Source organism: Coregonus clupeaformis, chromosome 14 (assembly GCF_020615455.1).
Source record: "Coregonus clupeaformis isolate EN_2021a chromosome 14, ASM2061545v1, whole genome shotgun sequence".
Classification (NCBI taxonomy): domain Eukaryota; kingdom Metazoa; phylum Chordata; class Actinopteri; order Salmoniformes; family Salmonidae; genus Coregonus; species Coregonus clupeaformis.
In genome coordinates this window covers 7272898-7295544 of record NC_059205.1, presented here as the reverse complement: position 1 = coordinate 7295544, position 22647 = coordinate 7272898, and the positions used below count along the sequence as shown (strand labels likewise).

Below are 22647 nucleotides of genomic sequence, written 5' to 3'. Positions count from 1 at the left end.
TTATAACCCTTTATTATTGTAACCCTTTATTATAACCCTTTATTATTGTAACCCTTTATTATAACCCTGTATTATTGTAACCCTTTATTATTATAACCCTTTATTATAACCCTTTATTATAACCCTTTATTATTATAACCCTTTATTATTATAACCCTTTATTATTATAACCCTTTATTATAACCCCTTTATTATTGTAACCCTTTATTATTGTAACCCTTTATTATAACCCTTTATTAAAACCCTTTATTATTATAACCCTTTATTATTATAACCCTTGTTATTACAACCCCTTATTATTATAACCCTTTATTATAACCCTTTATTATTATAACCCTTTATTATAACCCTTTATTATAACCCTTTATTATTATAACCCTTTATTATTGTAACCCTTATTATTATAACCCTTTATTATTATAACCCTTTATTATTATAACCCTTTATTATAACCCTTTATTATTATAACCCTTTATTATTATAACCCTTTATTATTATAACCCTTTATTATAACCCTTTATTATTATAACCCTTTATTATTGTAACCCTTTATTATTGTAACCCTTATTATTGTAACCCTTTATTATTATAACCCTTTATTATAACCCTTTATTATTATAACCTTTATTATTATAACCCTTTATTATTGTAACCCTTATTATTATAACCCTTTATTATTATAACCCTTTATTATTATAACCCTTATTATTATAACCCTTATTATTGTAACCTCTTATTATTATAACCCTTTATTATTATAACCCTTTATTATAACCCTTTATTATTATACCCCTTTATTATTATAACCCTTTATTATAACCCTTTATTATTATAACCCTGTATTATTGTAACCCTTTATTATAACCCTTTATTATAACCCTTTATTATTATAACCCTTTATTATTATAACCCTTTATTATTATAACCCTTTATTATTATAACCCTTATTATTATAACCCTTATTATTGTAACCTCTTATTATTATAACCCTTTATTATTATAACCCTTTATTATAACCCTTTATTATTATACCCCTTTATTATTATAACCCTTTATTATAACCCTTTATTATTATAACCCTGTATTATTGTAACCCTTTATTATAACCCTTTATTATAACCCTTTATTATTATAACCCTTTATTATTATAACCCTTTATTATAACCCTTTATTATTATAACCCTTTATTATTATAACCCTTATTATTATAACCCTTATTATTATAACCCTTTATTATAACCCTTTATTATTATACCCCTTTATTATTATAACCCTTTATTATAACCAGTGGCGGCTGGCCGATAGAGGGCGCTAGGGCGCCGCCCCCTTAAATAAAATTATTTTAAAAAATAAAATAAAAAATAAATAAAAATAATAATAATAATAATAAAAACATCAGTATGTCAATATTTGTGTGTTTGAAATATGGAATGCACACAGTAATATGTGTAAGATATGATAGAAAATCATATTCGCAACCTTTCCTCTGCCTGTCAAACGCCTCGTCAGCTCTGGGCGATACAGAAAGTGCCCCGAGGAGGCGGGTCTACGTAGCAGTTAAGCCAATTGCTAATTTAAGATATGAATGTATGACATAAAATGTAGCTAATCAGCGATTTTAATTCGAATCCAAGGAGGGCGATTATTTTATCGCCCCAAGCTCGCCCCTGATAAAATAAGGACCGGGCTCCAGTGGCGCCATTTTTACTAGACGACAATGGCGAGCGCAAACGTTACTCCTTCAAGACCCAACCCTAACTCGGTGAAATCTCTCCTCCAAGATCCGTTTGAGAGGAGAACTTTGTCAGAGAAAGTTCGGGTGAAAGAGCTGGGCCCAGATCAACCTGACCTCTCAATCAGACAGCAGGCTAGCGAGAAAGGGAAGCAGTATATGCGCGGCTTCTCCCGTAGCTGGTACACCAGGAAGGCTTGGCTAGCTGGGTGCACTGATGCTAATGCTTTATTTTGCTTTCCGTGCTTGCTTTTTAAAACGACGGGGTCAGATTCAGCATGGACAGGTACCGGAGTGAGGGATATGAAGCACCTGTCAGAGAAGGTAAAGAAACATGAGAACACCAGGGCACACATGGACAACTCTGTAAAGCTAGCTGTATTAGGAAGGGTGAACATTGCTACGCAGCTGGATGACGGCCACAGGAATGCGGTGAGGAAACACAATGAGGAGGTGGATAAAAACAGGCACATTCTATCCAGAATTATCGATTGTGTGAAGTTCTGTGGGGCTTTTGAGTTGGCCTTGCGTGGGCACGAGGAGACTGACTCCTCGGACAACCCCGGCATTTTCCGGGGCTTAGTGGATTTTGTTGCCTCCCTCGACAGTGTGCTGGAGGAGCACCTGAAGACAGCTACCATTTTTAAGGGCACGTCAAAGACGATACAGAACGAGCTGTTGGACTGTATGCTGTCAGTGCTTAAGGATTACATCCTGGAGGAAGTAAAGAGTGCTGATTTTATCGCCATTCAAGCTGACGAGACGACTGACGTTTCCACCCACTGCCAGTTGGTGCTTGTGAGGATGCTCGAAGACGAGGCTTTCTGTTTTTTCCTGGCACTGTTCCACAAGATCATGCCAAATGTGGACATGCTTTTCAGCCAGCTGCAGAAGAGGAACATCGACCCTGTCTTCATTAAAGCACTTGTCCAGAGGTTCACAGACAGCATGCTAACAATCAGGTAAATAACTATATTTACTATTGGCTGATAAAGATGTTGTTAGAAAGATGAATAGTTCACTTACAACAGTTTAAAAGCCTAAATGTGTCTGGTCATCAAAGTGAGTGATTATCATAGAGCCGTCACAATTATATTTGTTTTAGTATTTTAAAAGGAAAGAGAAGACACAATCAGACGTTGATAATAATGCAGGAAAGTACTACACAGTTTGTAATAATTATTCAGGTGTCCACCAGGTCAATTTCTAGAAGAGGCCTAGTTGTTATTGAAGATTAACTTTATTGCTAAGTGCACAGCAGAACAAAATGATGTTGCATCCCTCTCACAAATGTAATAGAAAAAGGCTTTAAAACGTAATAACATCAGTTAATTATGTACATCACAGGTTAAAAGCAGTTACTAGACATAGTTTGTGTGTATATACACACTATCTGTCTGTCTGTCTGTCTGTCTGTCTATATATATATATATATATATATATATATATATATATATATATATATATATATATATATATATATATATATATAAAAGTCACTGGTTGTGTGTTGAGGGGGAATTACAGTGAGTTAAGAAGTCTGATTGCAAGTTATCAAATTAAACTTTATTTTTTGACCCAGGGCCTCAATTCCCTCTTTGTGTGGGGACAGCGCATCTGACGAGCAGCAACAGCCCATCAAGCGACGGAGGATGCTGGGACCAGGAGAACAACAGAGGTTGGCTATAGAGGTAAGTTGTGATGTAATTGTCAGTGTTTCCCCCTAGAACTTTTTTCAGGCCTGGTAGTATGTAGCCAAAACCCTGAACAATCAGCACCTTGGTAATCATATACTTGAGTTGGACATAGGCATGTGTCAGTCAGGATCACTTGCATCAAAATAGCTTAATTGCAAATTAAAGCTGATGATGTATCTTTTACAGGTATGTGATACCATCCTGAGTCATGCCAAAGAGAGGTTCTCCTTCACCCAGCACCTCATCAGCGCAACACTATTGCACGGAGAGTTGTTCCCACAACACAGTGTGAAGTTCCCGATACAGCGCTTGAAACAACCGTGGAGGCGTACCCCATGTTGAACAAGGCCAAGCTCAAAACCGAACTGTCCCTCATCTATGAGAACAGTGAGTTCAAGGCTTGTAGTGGTGCAGTGCCCCTGTACCAGTTCTTCATGGAGAACAACCTTCAGAGCACTTTCACAGAGACTGCCAGCCTCCTCAAGATCCTCATCACCACACCCATGACAACTGCTGAGTCAGAAAGGTGCTTCTCTACAGTGAAAAGGATCAAGACCTTCCTGAGAAACAGCATGACACAGGATCGCCTGAACGCTCTGGCCATGCTCTCCATGGAGAAGAAACTTGTCAGGGACATTCCTGACTTTAATCAAAGGGTCATTGAGAGGTTTGCCACTCAGAAGGACAGACGGGCAAAATTCCTGTACAAATAAGATGACAGACACACACACACAGAGCAGCTCTGGCCGCATGTTTCTTTGTATATAGTTGACCTTAGCATAAAAAATCCAGTTATATATGGTACTCTAGAAAGTCTTAATAGTGTCTTTGCTAATATTACTGTATATATGTTGTTTTGTATCAATTAATTGTTGCAGTTCTGGAGCACATTAACAATTAGTCACATTTAGTATGATCATAAAATACTGTATGCTATTCTTCCAGTCAAAGGGTTGAGTTCATCCACTTGATATCCATTTCTATATTATACATCCTTTTATACAGTGTAAGATTTCCTATAAACTTTATAATAATTTCATGTTATTGTCCACTTTCCACTCTGTTCTGACAGCATGCCTGTTGCGTTGCCTGTTTACTACCAATGGTGAAAAGTTCACTTTAAATGCAAATGAAAGGCTTGGGTTTGTGTAATATGTTTTTGTGTAAGAATGCCTCAACTTTTTAATATTGGCATTAAATAATTACTGAATGTTTCACTGAGCACTGCTGTCCTGCAGTTTGTGTTAAAATATATCGCGATGGTTACAGGAAAAAAAAAGTATGGCACAGCCCCACCGAGAATATTTTTCACCAGCCGCCACTGATTATAACCCTTTATTATTATACCCCTTTATTATTATAACCCTTTATTATAATAACCCTTATTATTATAACCCTTTATTATAACCCTTTATTATAACCCTTTATTTTAACCCTGTATTATTGTAACCCTTTATTATTATAACCCTTTATTATAACCCTTTATTATAACCCTTTATTATAACCCTTATTATTATAACCCTGTATTATTGTAACCCTCTATTACATGCTGTAATGTAACGTGCGATCACAATTTATATTCCTACATTGCCTCAGTAGCTCTGGGTCTGACAAATGTTTTTGCCCCTCTCCTCTCTTCGACCCCCCCCCCCCGGCTTGTCTAGCCCAGGGAGGTGGTACAGTGCCTGGGGATGAGGAATGGGTCGGGCAGCTTCCATATTTTAGCCTGGCGGTGGCAGCGTTGACGGATGGATCATTAGACGCTCGCTTGCTCACTCAGCGGCGACAGCCCTGGGAGTGTAGTTCTGACGGGGAGATGAGGGGTCCTGCCAGGCAGATTCTCTAACAACTGATGGGTGGACTGTGACTGTGTGCCGGGGCGCGTGTGTGTGTGTGTGTGTGTGACACAGAGATGTTGTGTGTGTGACTGTTTGTGTGTGCATGTGTTGGATAAGGGGAGATGTATGGCATAGGCTTTACGTATATGCAAGCAGCTGTGGATTTGTATGCACAGTCCATGTAGTCAAATGCTCAGCAATGGAGTGTGCAGCGCGCTGGCTAGTATATTAGTCTTTAAAGGGAAGGTTCATGCAAAGTCTATATTTGGGTCAAATTCCCCTTACCTTGAGTTGTGTCTGAAGGCCCATGGTGACAGAATCCACAATAATCCATTAGTTACTTCTGGCTACAGCCTGGGGTTAGTGTATTAGCATCGTACAGATTTCATGAATGGAAACAGCTGAACCAAAGCTGCGCTGCAAGCCGAAACGTCCTCAAAAAACACTTTCCCTTTAAGTTGTTGTGTTGTTCATTTTTAGCTTGAAATCGGTATATCCCACAGTATGTCCCTTCAACTTTGCTTTTGGCATATTACCAGTAAATTGGTCTATGTTGTTTAAGACTTTTTATTTTATTTTACAATAAAACTTTTCTATCTTGTCAGAAGATGGCACAGAAGTGGTCCATCGCAAATATCGAAAGAGAGAGGTCCAACGTTGATTTGGGGGGGGCGCACTTCCAACGTTGATTTGGGGGGCCGCACCTCCAACGTTGACTTGGGGGGCCGCAACTCCAACGTTGACATGGTTAGGGGGCCTCACTTGGACCGTTTTCTTTTAGGGAAAGCTGCTTTATGACTGGCATATAATCCTGTTTTATTACTCAGATAGGCAAAATGCTGTGCCCATATAAACGGTTTAGCGCTGGCCTGCCCAGGGTAAGCAGCTTGTTGGAGCAACCAACTGCATGGGGAGACTCATCGACTGCCCCCCCAAGTGGCACCCTATTCCCTATATAGTGCACTACTTATCACTAGGGCTCACAGGGCTCTCGTCAAAAGTAGGGCACTACGGTATATAGGAAATAGGGTGTCATTTGGGACGCACCCACTCTGATATGTACAGCATATTTGGCTGCTCCAAATCTTCATGCTCAGGTTTGTCTGGTTGTTTATCTCTGTGTGTGCACATTCCGACAACATGAGCGGGCCAATAGCATATTTAAAAAAAAAATCTAAATCTCGTGAAGCCATTTGGGAGTCCATTTAAGGTTGATGGAGATCATTTTGGATTTGTGAATTTCAACCTGACATCAACCTGAGAACCTTAACACAACCTGAAATAACTCAGGACTGTAATGATTAACACCTTTTCCAGATAGCACCACACTCGATGAACAGCTGGCTGTTCTCAGTGCTACGGTATAAGTGATTAAAACCTAATCATTTGAAGAAATTGGTGTGTGTGTGTGGGGGGGTCTTATATGCCTTGGCTGAAAACCCAGTGAATAACATTGGCCTATTGTAATACATCTAACACTGGTAGTATCTCTCCATGGTTCCATTCTCCACCACTACTGGCCCTCTGTCTCTATCCATGGAATTGTTTCTCAGAGCTTTCCTCCCAGGGTCATGTTGATAGGGTTAAGGGTTAAGGGTCGTGTTGATGGGGTTAAGGGTCATGTTGATGGGGTTAAGAGTTGTGTTGATGGTATTAAGGGTCGTGTTGATAGGGTTAAGGGTCGTGTTGATAGGGTTAAGGGTCCTAAAGCCACACAGGTGGCAGACAGGGCTGTCCTATCATTGCCAGTATTTTTCGGTGTACAACAAAAGCTCTGACGAAGGCCTTGAAGCCGATACGTAAAGCTTAATAAAGAGCAGTGATACTAGCAAGAGAGGTGTGTGGGTTTCTTCTTGTTTCTTGGTGTACAACCCAAAATTATGGAGGAATTAATTAAGGAAAACCTCTCTAATACCTAGAACAAATGTTCTGTACTGTATAAGTCTATCTGAGTTTGATGAAGAATGTCTCCACAATGATATTCATTGGCATACCATTTTTTCTTTGTCTACTCATGATTAACTAATCTTGGTCCTCTGCCCTTTGTTGATAGTGATGCTGACTGTATCGTTCTCTCTGTCTCTCCATCTGTCTCTCCCTCTCCACAGTGCTGGTCCTGTTGATCATCACCATGCAGCGACGGAGGAAGAAGGAGCCCTTGATCCTGGACGAGGAGCGTGACGTGCGCGAGAACATTGTGCGCTACGACGACGAGGGCGGCGGCGAGGAGGACACTGAGGCCTTCGACATGGTCGCTCTGCGCAACCTCAACGTGGTCCATGAGAGCAGCTGCAAGACCCGCCGTGACGTCACCCCGGAATTCCCCACCCTCTTCTCGTCTTCCCGGCCGCCGCCGGACAACGGCGTCTTCCGTGAGTTCATCTGGGACCGGCTGAAGGAGGCCGACGTGGACCCGTCGGCGCCGCCCTACGACTCGCTGCAGACGTACGCCTTCGAGGGCAGTGGCTCGGCCGCAGAGTCCCTCAGCTCGCTGGATTCGCTGAGCATGGACTCTGAGCAGAACTACGAATACCTTAGCGACTGGGGGCCACGCTTCAAGAAGCTGGCAGACCTCTACGGCCACAGCGACGGCGGCAACCTCTTCGCCTCCTAGCCCTCGGTCGAGCCCGCCGAACCATCACCGCGGACAACAGAATACACAAGTGAAGGAAACCGAAGGATATGACTACGGAATACAAGAAAGGACATTTTAGACGACGAAAGGATGATGCTGTACTCTTGAGAGGACATTGGATTGGTGTGTATATAAACGCATCAATGTGGGCGAGAATAAACCGTAGGATGGTGGTTTTCCATTCAAAATGTTTTTTTATGGCACTCTGCACACTGGCTGGATTTTTTGAAAGAAAGACATTTTGGGAGATTTTGTTAGTAATATTTAACATGATGGAAATGATGCAAATCTTTAAAACGTTCGGACGGGCTCCAGACCCTTTGAAAGGACCTCAACGAACAAATGTCCAGAAATGTCTCATGTCACAGTGATGTTCAAAACGGGACGAGGAGGGAACCGATATCTATGCTTCAGTGGTATTACATCAGTAACATGTTCAAGTACAACATCTTGTCGCGGTCAAACGAACAGTGTGACCTCTTGAATTGGCCCTGCAGTCTGTCACAGGGTTCACTATGATCTGTAACATTTTTTTTTTTAAATTGATATTTAGGGGTTCACATCTTTGCTGTGAAACCTATTGTTATTAGATTTAAAAATGTTCCTTGACATGGTCAAATAACTCAAGCATAGATTGGTAACTTATTTTCTAATTTGACACACAGAAACTAGACATGAGTAACTTGGTCAAAAATAATGCCGCCGATTGGCCTATAGGTGGCGCTGTTATAAGCAGTCTCACTTCAACCCTCATATCCACCGCCCTGTTTGACCTAGAGACTTGAAACGTTGTATGTAGGTGTCTTTCCTCATGCTGAACAAATTTACCTCAAGGACCCATAAGGCCCGTCAGGATAGGTTTTCCTTCATCTTGGACATTTTGGAAAACCTTTTGAAAAACGTATTCTCGTGATCCAAATAACACACAAAAAAAATAAAGCGAAGGGATTGGTTAACAGATGGCAGAGTAATTAATGAATCAGGAAATCTGATTTACGTGTCCATCTAAATCCTTCGTAAATCCACTTCACAATGGCCTATCAATTTGTAACTTCTTAGGGTCACCAAATACATTACCATGATTAACCATGTTAAGTTTGGCATTGATATCTTAAAGGCAGAATGTAGCCGTTTTTATATCGATATCAAATCATTTCTTGGTAACAATTAAGTACTTTACTGTAGTAGTTTTCCATTGAAATTGACAAAAATAGCTTTTTAGCAAATAACTATTTCTCAAGCAAGAAGGATTGTCTGGGAGTGGTCTAAGTGGGGAGGGGAAAACTCAAAACTAGCTGTTATTGGCAGAGAGGTTTGGAACTGTTTGTTATTGGTCTATAAACCAATAAAACTCCCGCCCATGCAAACCTGCTGATTAGAACGTCCTGTGTAGATTGTATTTTCAACCAGCAACTATAACACTGATCACATTTTTTAACTTTTACAGTCAAAAGATGACCAATCCCTTTGGTCAAAAGGATGGCTGAGTTATTGACAAATCAAAAATCTGATTTTACGTGTCCATTTAAACCACTGCAAATCTACTCCACAGTGGCCTATCAACTTGAAACTGTCATGGACGTCCCTAAGATGAACCACACTGAATTATTATAATTATTATTAACAACTCATTCTTTGCATATGTAACGCTAATGCTCAAAACCATCTTCTCCTCATGAACCACACCTCAGATTTAATCCAGATTGTGTATTTAGCCTCATTATTGCACTTAAAGGAAGATGGTTCCTACATGATAGAGTGCTTTGTTATCCAACTGATCGTGTGTTCTTTGTCATCCTATGAACCCTGTTCATTGCTGCTGGCAGGCAGTTATATTTATGGAACAGATTCTCAATTTCTGTACAAAACAGGATAACTCCATATGGATTTTACTGCAGGTTTTGATCAATGTTGGATTTGATCAATTCAGGCTTACTCTGGTCCATATTCAGTAGGGCTCACCGTAGCAAAATGTTTTGAAACAGAAAACAGAAATTAGTGTTTCTTATTGGACCAGTAGTCTCTCCCCCTTTTCTTCCATTTGGTGCCTAACGAACACGGCCATGATCTACATTCCTATAACGGTGTCTAGACACCTGTCAGGGTTGTCCCCTCTCACACTCAAGTTCTGAATGAACATGCTTAGAGTGGCACAAAGGGGGGGGGATAAGGCAAAGAGACTGGGGGGATAAGGCAAAGAGACTGGGGGGATAAGGCAAAGAGACTGGGGGATAAGGCAAAGAGACCAGGGGGGATAAGGCAAAGAGACGGGGGGGTAAGGCAAAGAGACTGAGGGGGATAAGGCAAAGAGACTGGGGGATAAGGCAAAGAGACCGGGGGGATAAGGCAAAGAGACTGGGGGGGATAAGGCAAAGAGACTGGGGGGATAAGGCAAAGAGACTGGGGGGATAAGGCAAAGAGACCATGGGGGATAAGGCAAAGAGACTGGGGGGGATAAGGCAAAGAGACTGAGGGGGATAAGGCAAAGAGACTGGGGGGGATAAGGCAAAGAGACTGGGGGGATAAGGCAAAGAGACTGGGGGGATAAGGCAAATATACTCGGGGGGATAAGGCAAAGAGACTGGGGGGGATAAGGCAAAGAGACTGGGGGGGATAAGGCAAAGAGACTGGGGGGGATAAGGCAAAGAGACTAGGGGGAGAATAAGGCAAAGAGACTGAGGGGGATAAGGCAAAGAGACTAGGGGGGATAATGCAAAGAGACTAGGGGGGATAAGGCAAAGAGACTGGGGGGGATAAGGCAAAGAGACTGGGGGGGATAAGGCAAAGAGACTAGGGGGGATAAGTGATGAAGAAAACCCTATGATGTCAGAGTCTGGAAACCTTGTAAACATCTGCGGTGAATGCAGCGTATTGGTAGGTTCAAAATTTAAGGCTGTTGTGATTGTTTTATCTATCCTATGAGGTGTTCTAGCAACCATGTTGGTTAAAACTGTTTTTCAGTTGTTGTTTTTTACGGAAACATAGCTGTAACAGCATTGAAAGTTGGAAAAGATATATAGCAAAGCTGTGGGCACTTGTAAAAACACCAAGCCAAGGAGAATGTCAATTGAGATGCAGTGAGTAGAAATTGAATTTACACCATAAATGGAACCAACACAGTCCTACATATCCTTTTCACACTATCGTGCTGACCCAAACTGTACAATGTTGGCAATCTCTTTTATTCTCATTGTCCCATTTCAACGTTTTCATCGACTGTGGTGGGTGTAGCCTCCCGAGTGGCGCAGTGTTCTAAGGCACTGCATCACTGTGCCACTAGAGACCCTGATTCGAATCCAGGCTCTGTCGTAGCTGGCAGTGACCGGGAGACCCATGGGGCGGCGCACACGTTGTCCAGGGTAGGGTAGGGGAGGGGAATGGCTGGCTGGCTGGCAGGGATGTAGCTCAGTTGGTAGAGCATGGTGTTTGCAAAGCCAGGGTTGTGGGTTCGATTCCCACGGGGGGCCAGTATGAAAATAAATAATGTATGCACTCGCTCTGGATAAGAGTGTCTGCTAAATGATGTAACGCAACAGTTCAATAACATTTAACTTAAATCCAGTATTATAATATATAATGATGTACAATGCAGTCCAAATGCATTTATCAAGAACAACAGCATAGGCACCTGCTAAGAACCCCTTACAATATCTTCAGTTTCAGCTCGTAACGATCTTGAGTTATTATCAGCTATTTTGAGGCTGTTGAAAAATGTATGCCTACAAATATATAAAGTTGATTATAAACGTATAATATACGTTTTATTATATTATTCTTTACTATAATAATTCATTATACTGTTGGCTTGAAGTGTTACCAGAAGTTAGGAAGATATGTGTCTTTACTTCTTCCGACAGTACAGTATTTGAGGAGTCTTCTCAGTTAGAAAAACACATTTAATAAATACCTTTTTGTGTTTTCAAGGAACGCATTTTAGCCAATCTCTACCACGACTGATAATTAAGTCATTTTACTTCCAAAGTGATGATAATGAAGATTGAGGTTATTTTCTTACTAATGGCTGTCGTCGTTAAGGAAGCAAGCACAATTATTTATTTAACTGCCTTGCTAAATGGAATTTAAAGAGCAATCGAAATCTCGTCAGGCCTGACTCAAAGTTCTAATAAATATATTTTGAATGAAGTGGATCGCCAGAGATCAGCCGCACTTGGATAAGGGGATAGGCTTCACTTTACCACACAAAAAAATATATATATACGCAAATTAAAACTATCGTCGATAATATTATGACTTTGTTCTATATTCCTTGGAATAGAAAGTTGGATTTTATCCATGAAGCTCAGTTGTTGTTTTCTCGTCATGGTATTAGAATACTGCAAACCCTTAGGTTATAGCGGAGACTTACGGTGTGGATGTCTCCATGTCATGTATCCCACCTGTACAGTATACTGCAAACCCTTAGGTTATAGCGGAGACTTACGGTGTGGATGTCTTCATGTCATGTATCCCACCTGCGTCATGTATCCCACCTGCGGAGACTTACGGTGTGGATGTCTTCATGTCATGTATCCCACCTGTACAGTATACTGCAAACCCTTAGGTTATAGCGGAGACTTACGGTGTATCCCACCTGTGTATCCCACCTGCACAGGTACATTATTACTTGTGTGAGGGACTAAATGACTAGAAGCAAAAAGAGCCCCAGTTTCAGACATTGATTGGATGAATAATCACTTTTTGTGAATGGTGGGTCCTGACAGTACCTGTACATTCTAAATATTGATGTCCTAAAAATTTCTAAATATTGATGTCCTAAATTTTTTTTTATTTTTTTAGAATTTACAAGTTTAGGAGTACCTGCACTTCTCTTTTATTGTCTTATTTATTTGGTCTATTTGATATTATGTAACCAACTCTGTGATTATATGGTTGATGTTTTTTTTTTACGAAAGGATTGTGTGTACGCACGGCTTGTTTTCACTCTGACCTAAGGAATATGACACCCGGTGATTATCAAAGTGGCCTTGCCTGTTAGAAAAATACAAAATCGACAACTGATGTTAAGCGACTGATACAGTGTCCACATTAGGACAGCCTCAGTCGCAGCAGGACTTGTGTCAGTCTCACCGTAGACTGACGACATTCTGAACCCCAACACAACTCAACACTACTCAGCAGACAATCACTGCTCTGTTCTCCCCAGCCCAGCCAGTCTTGTGTATTTGTACATAGAAAGAGGAAACAGAAACGCACCTTTTTTTGTAAAGGAAATGTAAAGGAAATGTAAAGGAAATGCCAACAATGGCTCTTGACTGTAAATCACCTGTTCAACTTTCAATAAAGTAATAAATATTGTTTCATTCTAGAGTTTTTGTCTCAAGGAATAATATGCTGCCTTGCAACATTTCACATTGCACCCTAACATTACTTGAGGTTCACTTGCATACCAACTAGCTCTCACACTCTCACGTCAGAATTAGACGTTAACCCATGTTTCTTAAAGTCAAATTTTGAAGTTGTTGCAAACATCAAATATTGATTTGTTTAAGATTAAGTTTATCTGTTATATCCAACATTTTCAAATAAATATGCCATTTAGCAGACGCTTTTATCCAAAGCGACTTACAGTCATGCGTACATACATTTTTGTGTATGGGTGGTCCAGGGGATCAAACCCACTACCTTTGCATTACAAGTGCCGTGCTCTACCAGCTGAGCTACAGAGGTTAGGCATTAACTCTGAATGGTTAAGGTAAGGGTTAAGGTTTGGGATAGGCTTAAAACTAAATTCTCCAAAAATACTTTCTATCGCTTGATTCGAACTTGCAACCTTTGGAATTAGAGCAAAACCTAAACCTACTTGAAGGTAACAGCGCTCACTGTTGCCCCCTAGTGGCCGGTTTCCACGTCATCTCCCGATTTCCTCAGACACGGATGGACGTCGAATGCTGACTTGTATCATGGGTGATCTGTCCGTGCATACAGTATTTCATTGCATCCATTTCTGAAGACTCAAACAGTTTGCAGGAAGCTTGAGCAGTAAGTGATTTATAAATGGTAAAATATGTTTTGTAGAGGCTATTGGCTTACACACAAATCATCTCAATAATAGCTTAAAGGAAAACCAGACCTAAAAATGAACACACAGATGTATAATAACCTAGATCATAGGCCTAATCTAAAGGATACAGCAGCCTTTGTTTTATCTCTGACCGCATATGTAATCATTGCAGCGGCAGCGAGCTGATTACTTTAACATGCTTGTGTTTTGTGCCTCACAACCGACCATGATTGCAATCAATCTTGACATAGGAGATACACTTCTTCAGTGAATAACTGCATTATTGTCTTGTTATGAAATAATTATTTTAGATAATGGTAGATTCTTTCCTACTTACAGTCACTTCCTCGCATAGTTGCTGAAAAAATTACTATTGTATTTAAATTTTGTATTCATTACATCAGACACCATTATACTGATACACTGCTATTGATAACACCAGACACCATGATAGACTAATATTGATTACACCAGACACCATGATAGACTAATATTGATTACACCAGACGCAATTATAGACTACTACTGATTACACCAGACACGAGCACACTGATAGACTACTATTGATTACACCAGACACCAGCACACTCATAGACTGCTATTGATTACACCATCACACGGATAGACTACTATTGATTACACCATCACACTGCCAGACAACTATTGATTACACAAGCACACTCATAGACTACTATTGATTACACTAGACACACTGATAGACCACTATTGATTACACCAGACATCATCTCACTGACAGACTACTATTGATTACATCATCACACTCATAGACTACTATTGATTACACCATCACACTTATATACTACTATTGATTACACCATCACACTGATACACCACTATTGATTACACCATCACACTGATACACCACTAATGATTACACCATCACACTGATACACCACTATTGATTACACCATCACACTTATAGACTACTATTGATTACACCAGACACACCACACTGATAAACAACTATTGATTACACCAGACCAGCACACTGATATGCTACAATTGATTACACCATCACACTGATAGACCTACTATTGATTACACCATCACACTGATAGACAACTATTGATTACACCATCACACTGATAGACTACTTTTGATTACACCAGACACCATCACACTGATAGACTACTATTGATTACACCAGACACCATCACACTGATAGACTACTATTGATTACACCAGACACCATCACACTGATAGACTACTATTGATTACACCAGACACAAGCACACATATAGACTACTATTGATTACACCAGACACATCACACTTATAGACTACTATTGATTACACAATCACACTGATACACCACTATTGATTACACCATCACACTGATACACCACTATTGATTACACCATCACACTGATATACCACTATTGATTACACCATCACACTGATACACCACTATTGATTACACGATCACACTGATAGACTACTTTTGATTACACCAGACACCAGCACACTTATAGACCACTATTGATTACACCAGACACCAGCACACTTATAGACCACTATTGATTACACCAGACACCATCACACTCATAGACTACTATTCATACTAGTCATTCTGTTGGGTGGATGCATGTTCCTCCTCAGTCCTCACCCTCCCTTTTCTCAATCTGTGACTTTTGCTACGCTATCGATTCTCTTGCAGAATTGGATATATAATGTTATACATTAAACAAAATTGCTTTAAGAAAAATCTAATTATTCGGGCTAAAGGCCTTTAGAAAAACTCATTAAAAAGGCAACAATAATTATGCAAGTTATGGCCATTTTACGCCTAGGCAACGGGAGGGCACTGTAGTGCGTTGACCTATGGTGAAAACATACTGAAAACAACTCACTGACTTTGCTATGAAGCCAGAACATGTTTGTCTTTTAAAGATAATATTTTGGCCTCCTGATCAGTGCTTTCATTTTACAAGATGGCCAGTTCTACTATAAGAATGCTGAAAGGAGGCTCAAATGTGGGGTGAGAGAGAGACAGACAGACAGACAGACAGACAGACAGACAGACAGACAGACAGAGAGCACTAAAATCACTCCAGACACTAAACTTTAATCAGAATCAACCGCCCTCATCACTTCAAATGTAATATCACCTCTGTCCCCAAGTCTGCTCTCAATATGAAAACCAGATGGGTTCTAAAAGGCCCCCTTGAGTCTCCCAGCCAATCAAGACTTGGGGAGGAAAGTGCCAGAAGGATTCCCCAAAAACTCACTAGGGGTACAGGGAGCAATCAGGGACACACAGAGCTATCAGCACCTCAATCTGATTTACTGCAGATTAGTCCTGGCAGGCCCCTGGCTTCTAACCATGTGGAGGGGGGGGGGTTGAGGGCACTCCATGTGGTTAGTATTGTGTCCACAAATCAAGCGCAAATTGCCATTTGAGCCAAGAAACTTTCGGAGAGAGTGTAGGACGACTCAGATGGAATCCAATATAGTGCTTCAATCATCGGAAACCTGTCAGAGGGTTTAAAGGTTTTGAGAGGACAGAGTTGTCTCGACTATCTCGTCCCGAGTTCCTGTGGTGGTGATGGAGGTGGTGGTTATTCAGGTAGTGGTGATGGAGGTGGTGGTTATTCATGTGGTGGTGATGGAGGTGGTGGTTATTCATGTGGTGGTGATGGAGGTGGTGGTTATTCATATGGTGGTGATGGAGGTGGTGGTTATTCATGTGGTGGTGATGTGGGGTGGTGGTTATTCATATGGTGGTGATGGAGGTGGTGGTTATTCATATGGTGGTGATGGAGGTGGTGGTTATTCATATGGTGGTGATGGGGGGTGTTATTAAAGATAGTTATGTCTTGAGAACTGGTTGACTATAGGTTCCGCTTGTAGCTCCAAATCCATTCTGTCAGAGTTCTTATAGTGTTGTTGTGTTTGTAGAGCCATCAACATGCTGGGTGGTGGTTATAACTAAACTAAATCCACTGCAGTACTGAAGAAGTGATGGCCTAGCTAGCAAAATATTTGGCACCCTTCCACCAGGTGAAAACCTGACGCCAAACATAAAATCAACATTACATTTAGGTGGATCTCTGATTGAACACAAACAATAATTGAACTTGAAATCAACCAAACTATCATTGATGTGGGACTAAAATCTACATTAGAAAACTAAACCAAACAGTCATTATTTTGTACTTTTTACAAATCACATTGATGCGTTGTGGTTACATTGATAGAACGTTGAAATAACAAATAAATAATAGACTTTGTATGTACAGGTAACTGCCAAAATAAAGCAAACACTGAGTTAACGAGGGACATAAAGTATATTGCCAGGTGTTGTTCCTGAATTAATTAAGCAATCCCATCATGCTTAGGGTCATGTATAAAAATGCTGGGCAGTCCGAGTTGCCCATTATTTTGGCTACCATGGCTAGAAGAGATCTCAGTGACTTTGAAAGAGGCAGGAGCTTCAGTGACAAAGACAGCTAAAATTGCTGATGTTTCACAATATGTCATGGCCGTCTTAGTCACCAGATCTCAACCCAATATGTCATGGCCGTCTCAGTCCCCAGATCTCAACCCAATATGCCATGGCCGTCTCAGTCACCAGATCTCAACCCAATATGTCATGGCCATCTCAGTCACCAGATCTCAACACAATATGTCTTGGCCGTCTCAGTCACCAGATCTCAACCCAATATGTCATGGCCGTCTCAGTCACCAGATCTCAACCCAATATGCCATGGCCGTCTCAGTCACCAGATCTCAACCCAATATGTCATGGCCGTCTCAGTCACCAGATCTCAACACAATATGTCATGGCCGTCTCAGTCACCAGATCTCAACCCAATATGTCATGGCCGTCTCAGTCACCAGATCTCAACCCAATATGTCATGGCCGTCTCAGTCACCAGATCTCAACCCAATATGTCATGGCCGTCTCAGTCTCCAGATCTCAACCCAATATGCCATGGCTGTCTCAGTCTCTAGATCACAACCCAATATGCCATGGCCGTCTCAGTCTCCAGATCTCAACCCAATATGCCATGGCCGTCTCAGTCTCCAGATCTCAACCCAATATGTCATGGCCGTCTCAGTCACCAGATCTCAACCCAATATGTCATGGCTGTCTCAGTCACCAGATCTCAACACAATATGTCATGGCCGTCTCAGTCACCAGATCTCAACCCAATATGTCATGGCTGTCTCAGTCACCAGATCTCAACCCAATATGTCATGGCCGTCTCAGTCACCAGATCTCAACACAATATGTCATGGCCGTCTCAGTCTCCAGATCTCAACCCAATATGTCATGGCCGTCTCAGTCACCAGATCTCAACAAAATATGCCATGGCCATCTCAGTCACCAGATCTCAACACAATATGTCATGGCCGTCTCAGTCACCTATGTCATGGCCGTCTCAGTCACCAGATCTCAACCCAATTGAACACTTATGGGAGATTCTGGAGTGGCGCCTGAGAGCGTTTCCACCACCATCAACAAAACACCAAATAATGGAATTTCTTGTGGAAGAATGGTTTCGCATCCCTCCAATAGAATTCCAGACACTTGTAGAATCTATGCCAAGGCACATTGAAGCTGTTCTGGCTCGTGGTGGCACAACACCCTATTAAGACATTATGTTGGTGTTTCCTTTATTTAGGTAATTACCTATTTTTACTGTCTTCTCCACATAGCTCATCTTAATATACCTACTACTGTACATACCATTTTCTTTCCAAATTATATACTGTCTATTCACACCATGTATTTATATTCTGGATTCACTATAACATATCTACTCTTGATTGCTAATTGGACTCGTTCTGTCATTTCTTGATTTCTTGTTTAGATGTTTTTGATTATTTGTGTATTTGTTTCAGAGGAGGCTGGTGGGAGGAGCTATAGGAGGACGGGCTCATTGTAATGGCTGGAATGGAATTAATGGAACAGAGTCAAACATGTGGTTTCCATGGTTTCTATGTGTTTTATACCGTTCCATTTATTCCATTACAGCCATTAAAATGAGCCCGTCCTCCTATAGCTCGTCTCACCAGCCTCCACTGATTTCTATTGTATTTGCGAGACATTCTACTGCACTGTAGGAGCTAGTAACACAAGCATTTCAATGCACTTGCTATAACACCTGCAGATCTGTGTACGAAACCAATAAACTTTGATTTAATTTGATCTTGATTTGACTAACTATGGTTGAAAATGATCAGGCTGTATGGCAACATGCAACAAATTGAACAGCATATGCTTTCTATTGACATGTTCATCTCTCCTTCTAAGTAATCGGTACTTAAATGCTAATGGAAAATGTTACAGAAAATGTACTGTTTCAAACATTTTTCATTAATATATCTTAATCAAGCTCTTTTTTTTTTAAAATTAGCTGAAAGGTTACGTCTCACATCTCCACCTTGATTTCATATCCAGTCACAAACAATGTTTACACCGCTATTGCAACGTCGGGCAAGGGTTCAGCATGGAAAACGACCAAACCAAGCATCTTCCAGCTGATGTGGTCCTTTACGCGTAGAACAATAGCTGTTGGAACACTAGTCATTAAATATAGCTTACCTAACCTATCTACAATAGCATTCATGTGTATCTAGGCTGTGAGGGCATTTGCTTTGCATTTTCCTGAGTGTGCAAGTTTCGAAGAATGTTGAGCCCTGGTTTTCACCCCCACAGTTGACTATCTTTAATGTAGAAGTGTACCGTTTTTGTGTCCGTGACTGAATGTGTATCGACCCTCTTTAATTGGAATACATTTAGTGCAAAGGAAACCACTGATTCAATACTGGGAGAACATTGATTGTCAGCTCCATGGCCGTTAGATTACATTTTCCAAAATCTCTCACCCAGTCCTTTCAGGATGGATGAACGGGCTACCAAGCCATCTGGATAATGAATGCAGTGAATATGAGCCTATTATTTTTCATATGATGGTTAAATATCCCCTTTTTCACAATGAGACTCAGCTCATACACTGTCAGTGTGGAAAATTATCATTTATACATTTTCTGACTTCCTCCCCACCAAGTGAAGCCTTTTAAAATCAAAGGCGTGTGTGTGTGTGTGTGCGTGTGTTTGCGTGTGTGCGTGTGTGCGTGTGTGCGTGTGTGCGTGTGTGCGTGTGTGCGTGCGTGTGTTTGCGTGTGTGTGCGTGCGTGTATGTGCGTGTGTGTGCGTGTGTGTGCGTGTGTGCGCGTGTGTGCGTGTGTGTGCGTGTGTGTGCGTGTGCGTGTGTGTGTGTGTGTGTGTGTGTGCGTGTGTGTCTTGGCCACTTAAGTGTGATTGCTTTGTTATTTGACATTTGTATTCCAACATTGTGTCACTGTTAGCTAGTGATTTCATTTGCACTCACCCTCTTGCTGTTCTCCGTACTCTGGCACGAACACTGGGAGGATTTCTAGAGTCTATTGACATACTGTATCTATTTAGGGTGAATATCAGTCATCAGTTCAAAGAAAGAGACACCTCTCTGTGAACCACTGTTTAACTTGTGGAGATGTTCTTGCCAAACATGTTCAACATGATTATAGTTGCTTTCTGGAATGAAAGATAGAGGTAGACCAGTGTTTCCAAAATGGTGGATAGGGAGGGATCCACTGGTGGGTTGTACCAGGGTTAGTTCATTACGCAACAAATGAAATAAAATGGGACTGAAACAAGGAGGGACAACCTTTACTTGTCCAAAAGGAAACGTTCATTTTAGTGTTCTGTTACCAAACGTTTTGACATGTTTTCCATTGTGCGTGCAAATGAGCACGACTTTGGTTCATTTGCAGCGTGACAAGGGACTGGATCACAACTAGAAACACTGCTTTTGTTATTTTAGCTGGTCAAAGGAATATTCACAAAGCTTTTGGTGGAAAACAACCATAGTTGTTGATATTGAGGAGGAAAGGACAATGTGAAAAGACAGCACAGAATGGTTTGGTTCAACACGACAGTAAAAAAAAAGGCTATACGTGTTATTCAAGTTTTCTTGACCTTGCCATCTGCAATACACAGTGTCAAGGCCATGGAACAATTCTCTCAATTGGTATACAGCGCTGGTAGCCCGCAGAGGGACGGGTGGTGTTAAGGGGTGACTGGAGTGATGAAACATTCATGTAAATGCAGTTTGGGAAGAGATTGACCTGTTTCCCAGTGATGAGGGCGCATCGTTCATTCCGAATGGGAATACATAGAACTGGAGGAAACCCTGCTGATGGATTGGCCTTCAAAGAAGTCAGAAGTCCTCATATTTAATCATCCTTCAGACCTCTGCAGCTGTAAATGGATTTAAGATAAAGCCTTATGCATGAGGGTGCAGCGAAGGTGACTTGGTGAACTACTCTTGCTTGATGAATAACCTCCCAGAGCTAATGTGAATTAGTCAATAAGGTGAAAGCTGGTTGGCCACATTGGAAAAAATAGCAAGCATAAAAAGTACTGTTGCTATGGGAATTCAGAACTGCTTTATATGAAGGAGTGGAGTTGGAAAAACAGTCCTGTTGCAGACTTCCTCATTGTTCTTTTAGGTTGACCCTTGGAAGATTATCATTATTATCGATTCTAAGCTATTTGTCCATTGTTTTTCTGACCATTTTAGCAGCTTTGTTCAGACTTCAGTCAGACTGCATGGCTATGGCTAAGAGTGCTAATCAGAGCTCCATTGTGTCTGTGATTGGACAGAGAGAGAGAGAGAGAGAGAGAGAGAGAGAGAGAGAGAGAGAGAGAGAGAGAGAGAGAGAGAGAGAGAGAGAGAGAGAGAGAGAGAGAGAGAGAGAGAGAGAGATAGAGAGAGAGAGATAGAGAGAGAGAGAGAAGAGTAGGAACCTGGACTTCACCAAAGAAATCGGAAATACAGACATTGTCATCCTACAAGAAACATGGTATAGAGGAGACAGACCCATTGGTTGCCCTCTAGGTTACAGAGAGCTGGTAGTCCCATCCACCAAACTACCAGGTGTGAAAAAGGGAAGGGACTCAGGGGGTATGCTAATTTGGTATAGAGCAGACCTAACTCACTCTATTAAATTAATCAAAACAGGAACGTTTTACATTTGGCTAGATATTCTAAAGGAAATTAATGTCCTCCTGTGTGCTACCTATATCCCCCCACTAGAATCCCCATACTTTAATGAAGACAGCTTCTCCATCCTGGAGGGGGAAATCAATGTACTAGTCTGTGGAGACCTAAATGCCAGAACTGGACAAGAACCTGACACCCTCAGCACACAGGGGGACAAACACCTACCTGGAGGTGACAGCATTCCCTCCCCATATGCCCCCCTTGGCACAACTACGACAACATAACCAACAAAAACGTGTCACAACTCCTGCAGCTCTGTCGCACGCTGGGTATGTACATAGTCAATGGTAGGCTTCGAGGGGACTCCTATGGTAGGTACACCTATAGCTCATCTCTTGGCAGTAGTACTGTAGACTACTTTATCACTGACCTCAACCCAGAGTCTCTCAGAGCGTTCACAGTCAGCCCACTGACACCCCTATCAGACCACAGCAAAATCACAGTCTACTTGAACAGAGCAATACTCAATCATGAGGCATCAAAGCCAAAGGAACCGAATAATATTAAGAAATGCTATAGATGGAAGGAAAGCAGTGTCCAAACCTAACAAAAAACAATTAGGCAACAACAAATTCAATCCCTTTTAGACAACTTCCTGGACAAAACGTTCCACTGTAATAGTGAAGGTGTAAACTTGGCAGTAGAA

At 41.1% G+C, this 22647-nt stretch overlaps 1 protein-coding gene across 1 annotated transcript in view; it reads left to right on the top strand.

The window, feature by feature from the left end:
• LOC121580581 (cadherin-7-like) overlaps positions 1-9170 on the top strand; it is a 144012-nt gene extending 134842 nt beyond the window's left edge. Inside the window, exon 12 of the mRNA XM_041895537.2 lies at positions 7376-9170. Coding sequence (XP_041751471.1) covers positions 7376-7881 — 506 coding nt within the window. The 3' untranslated portion in view covers positions 7882-9170. The remainder of the gene's footprint in view (positions 1-7375) is intronic.
• The last annotated feature ends 13477 nt before the right edge of the window (positions 9171-22647 follow it).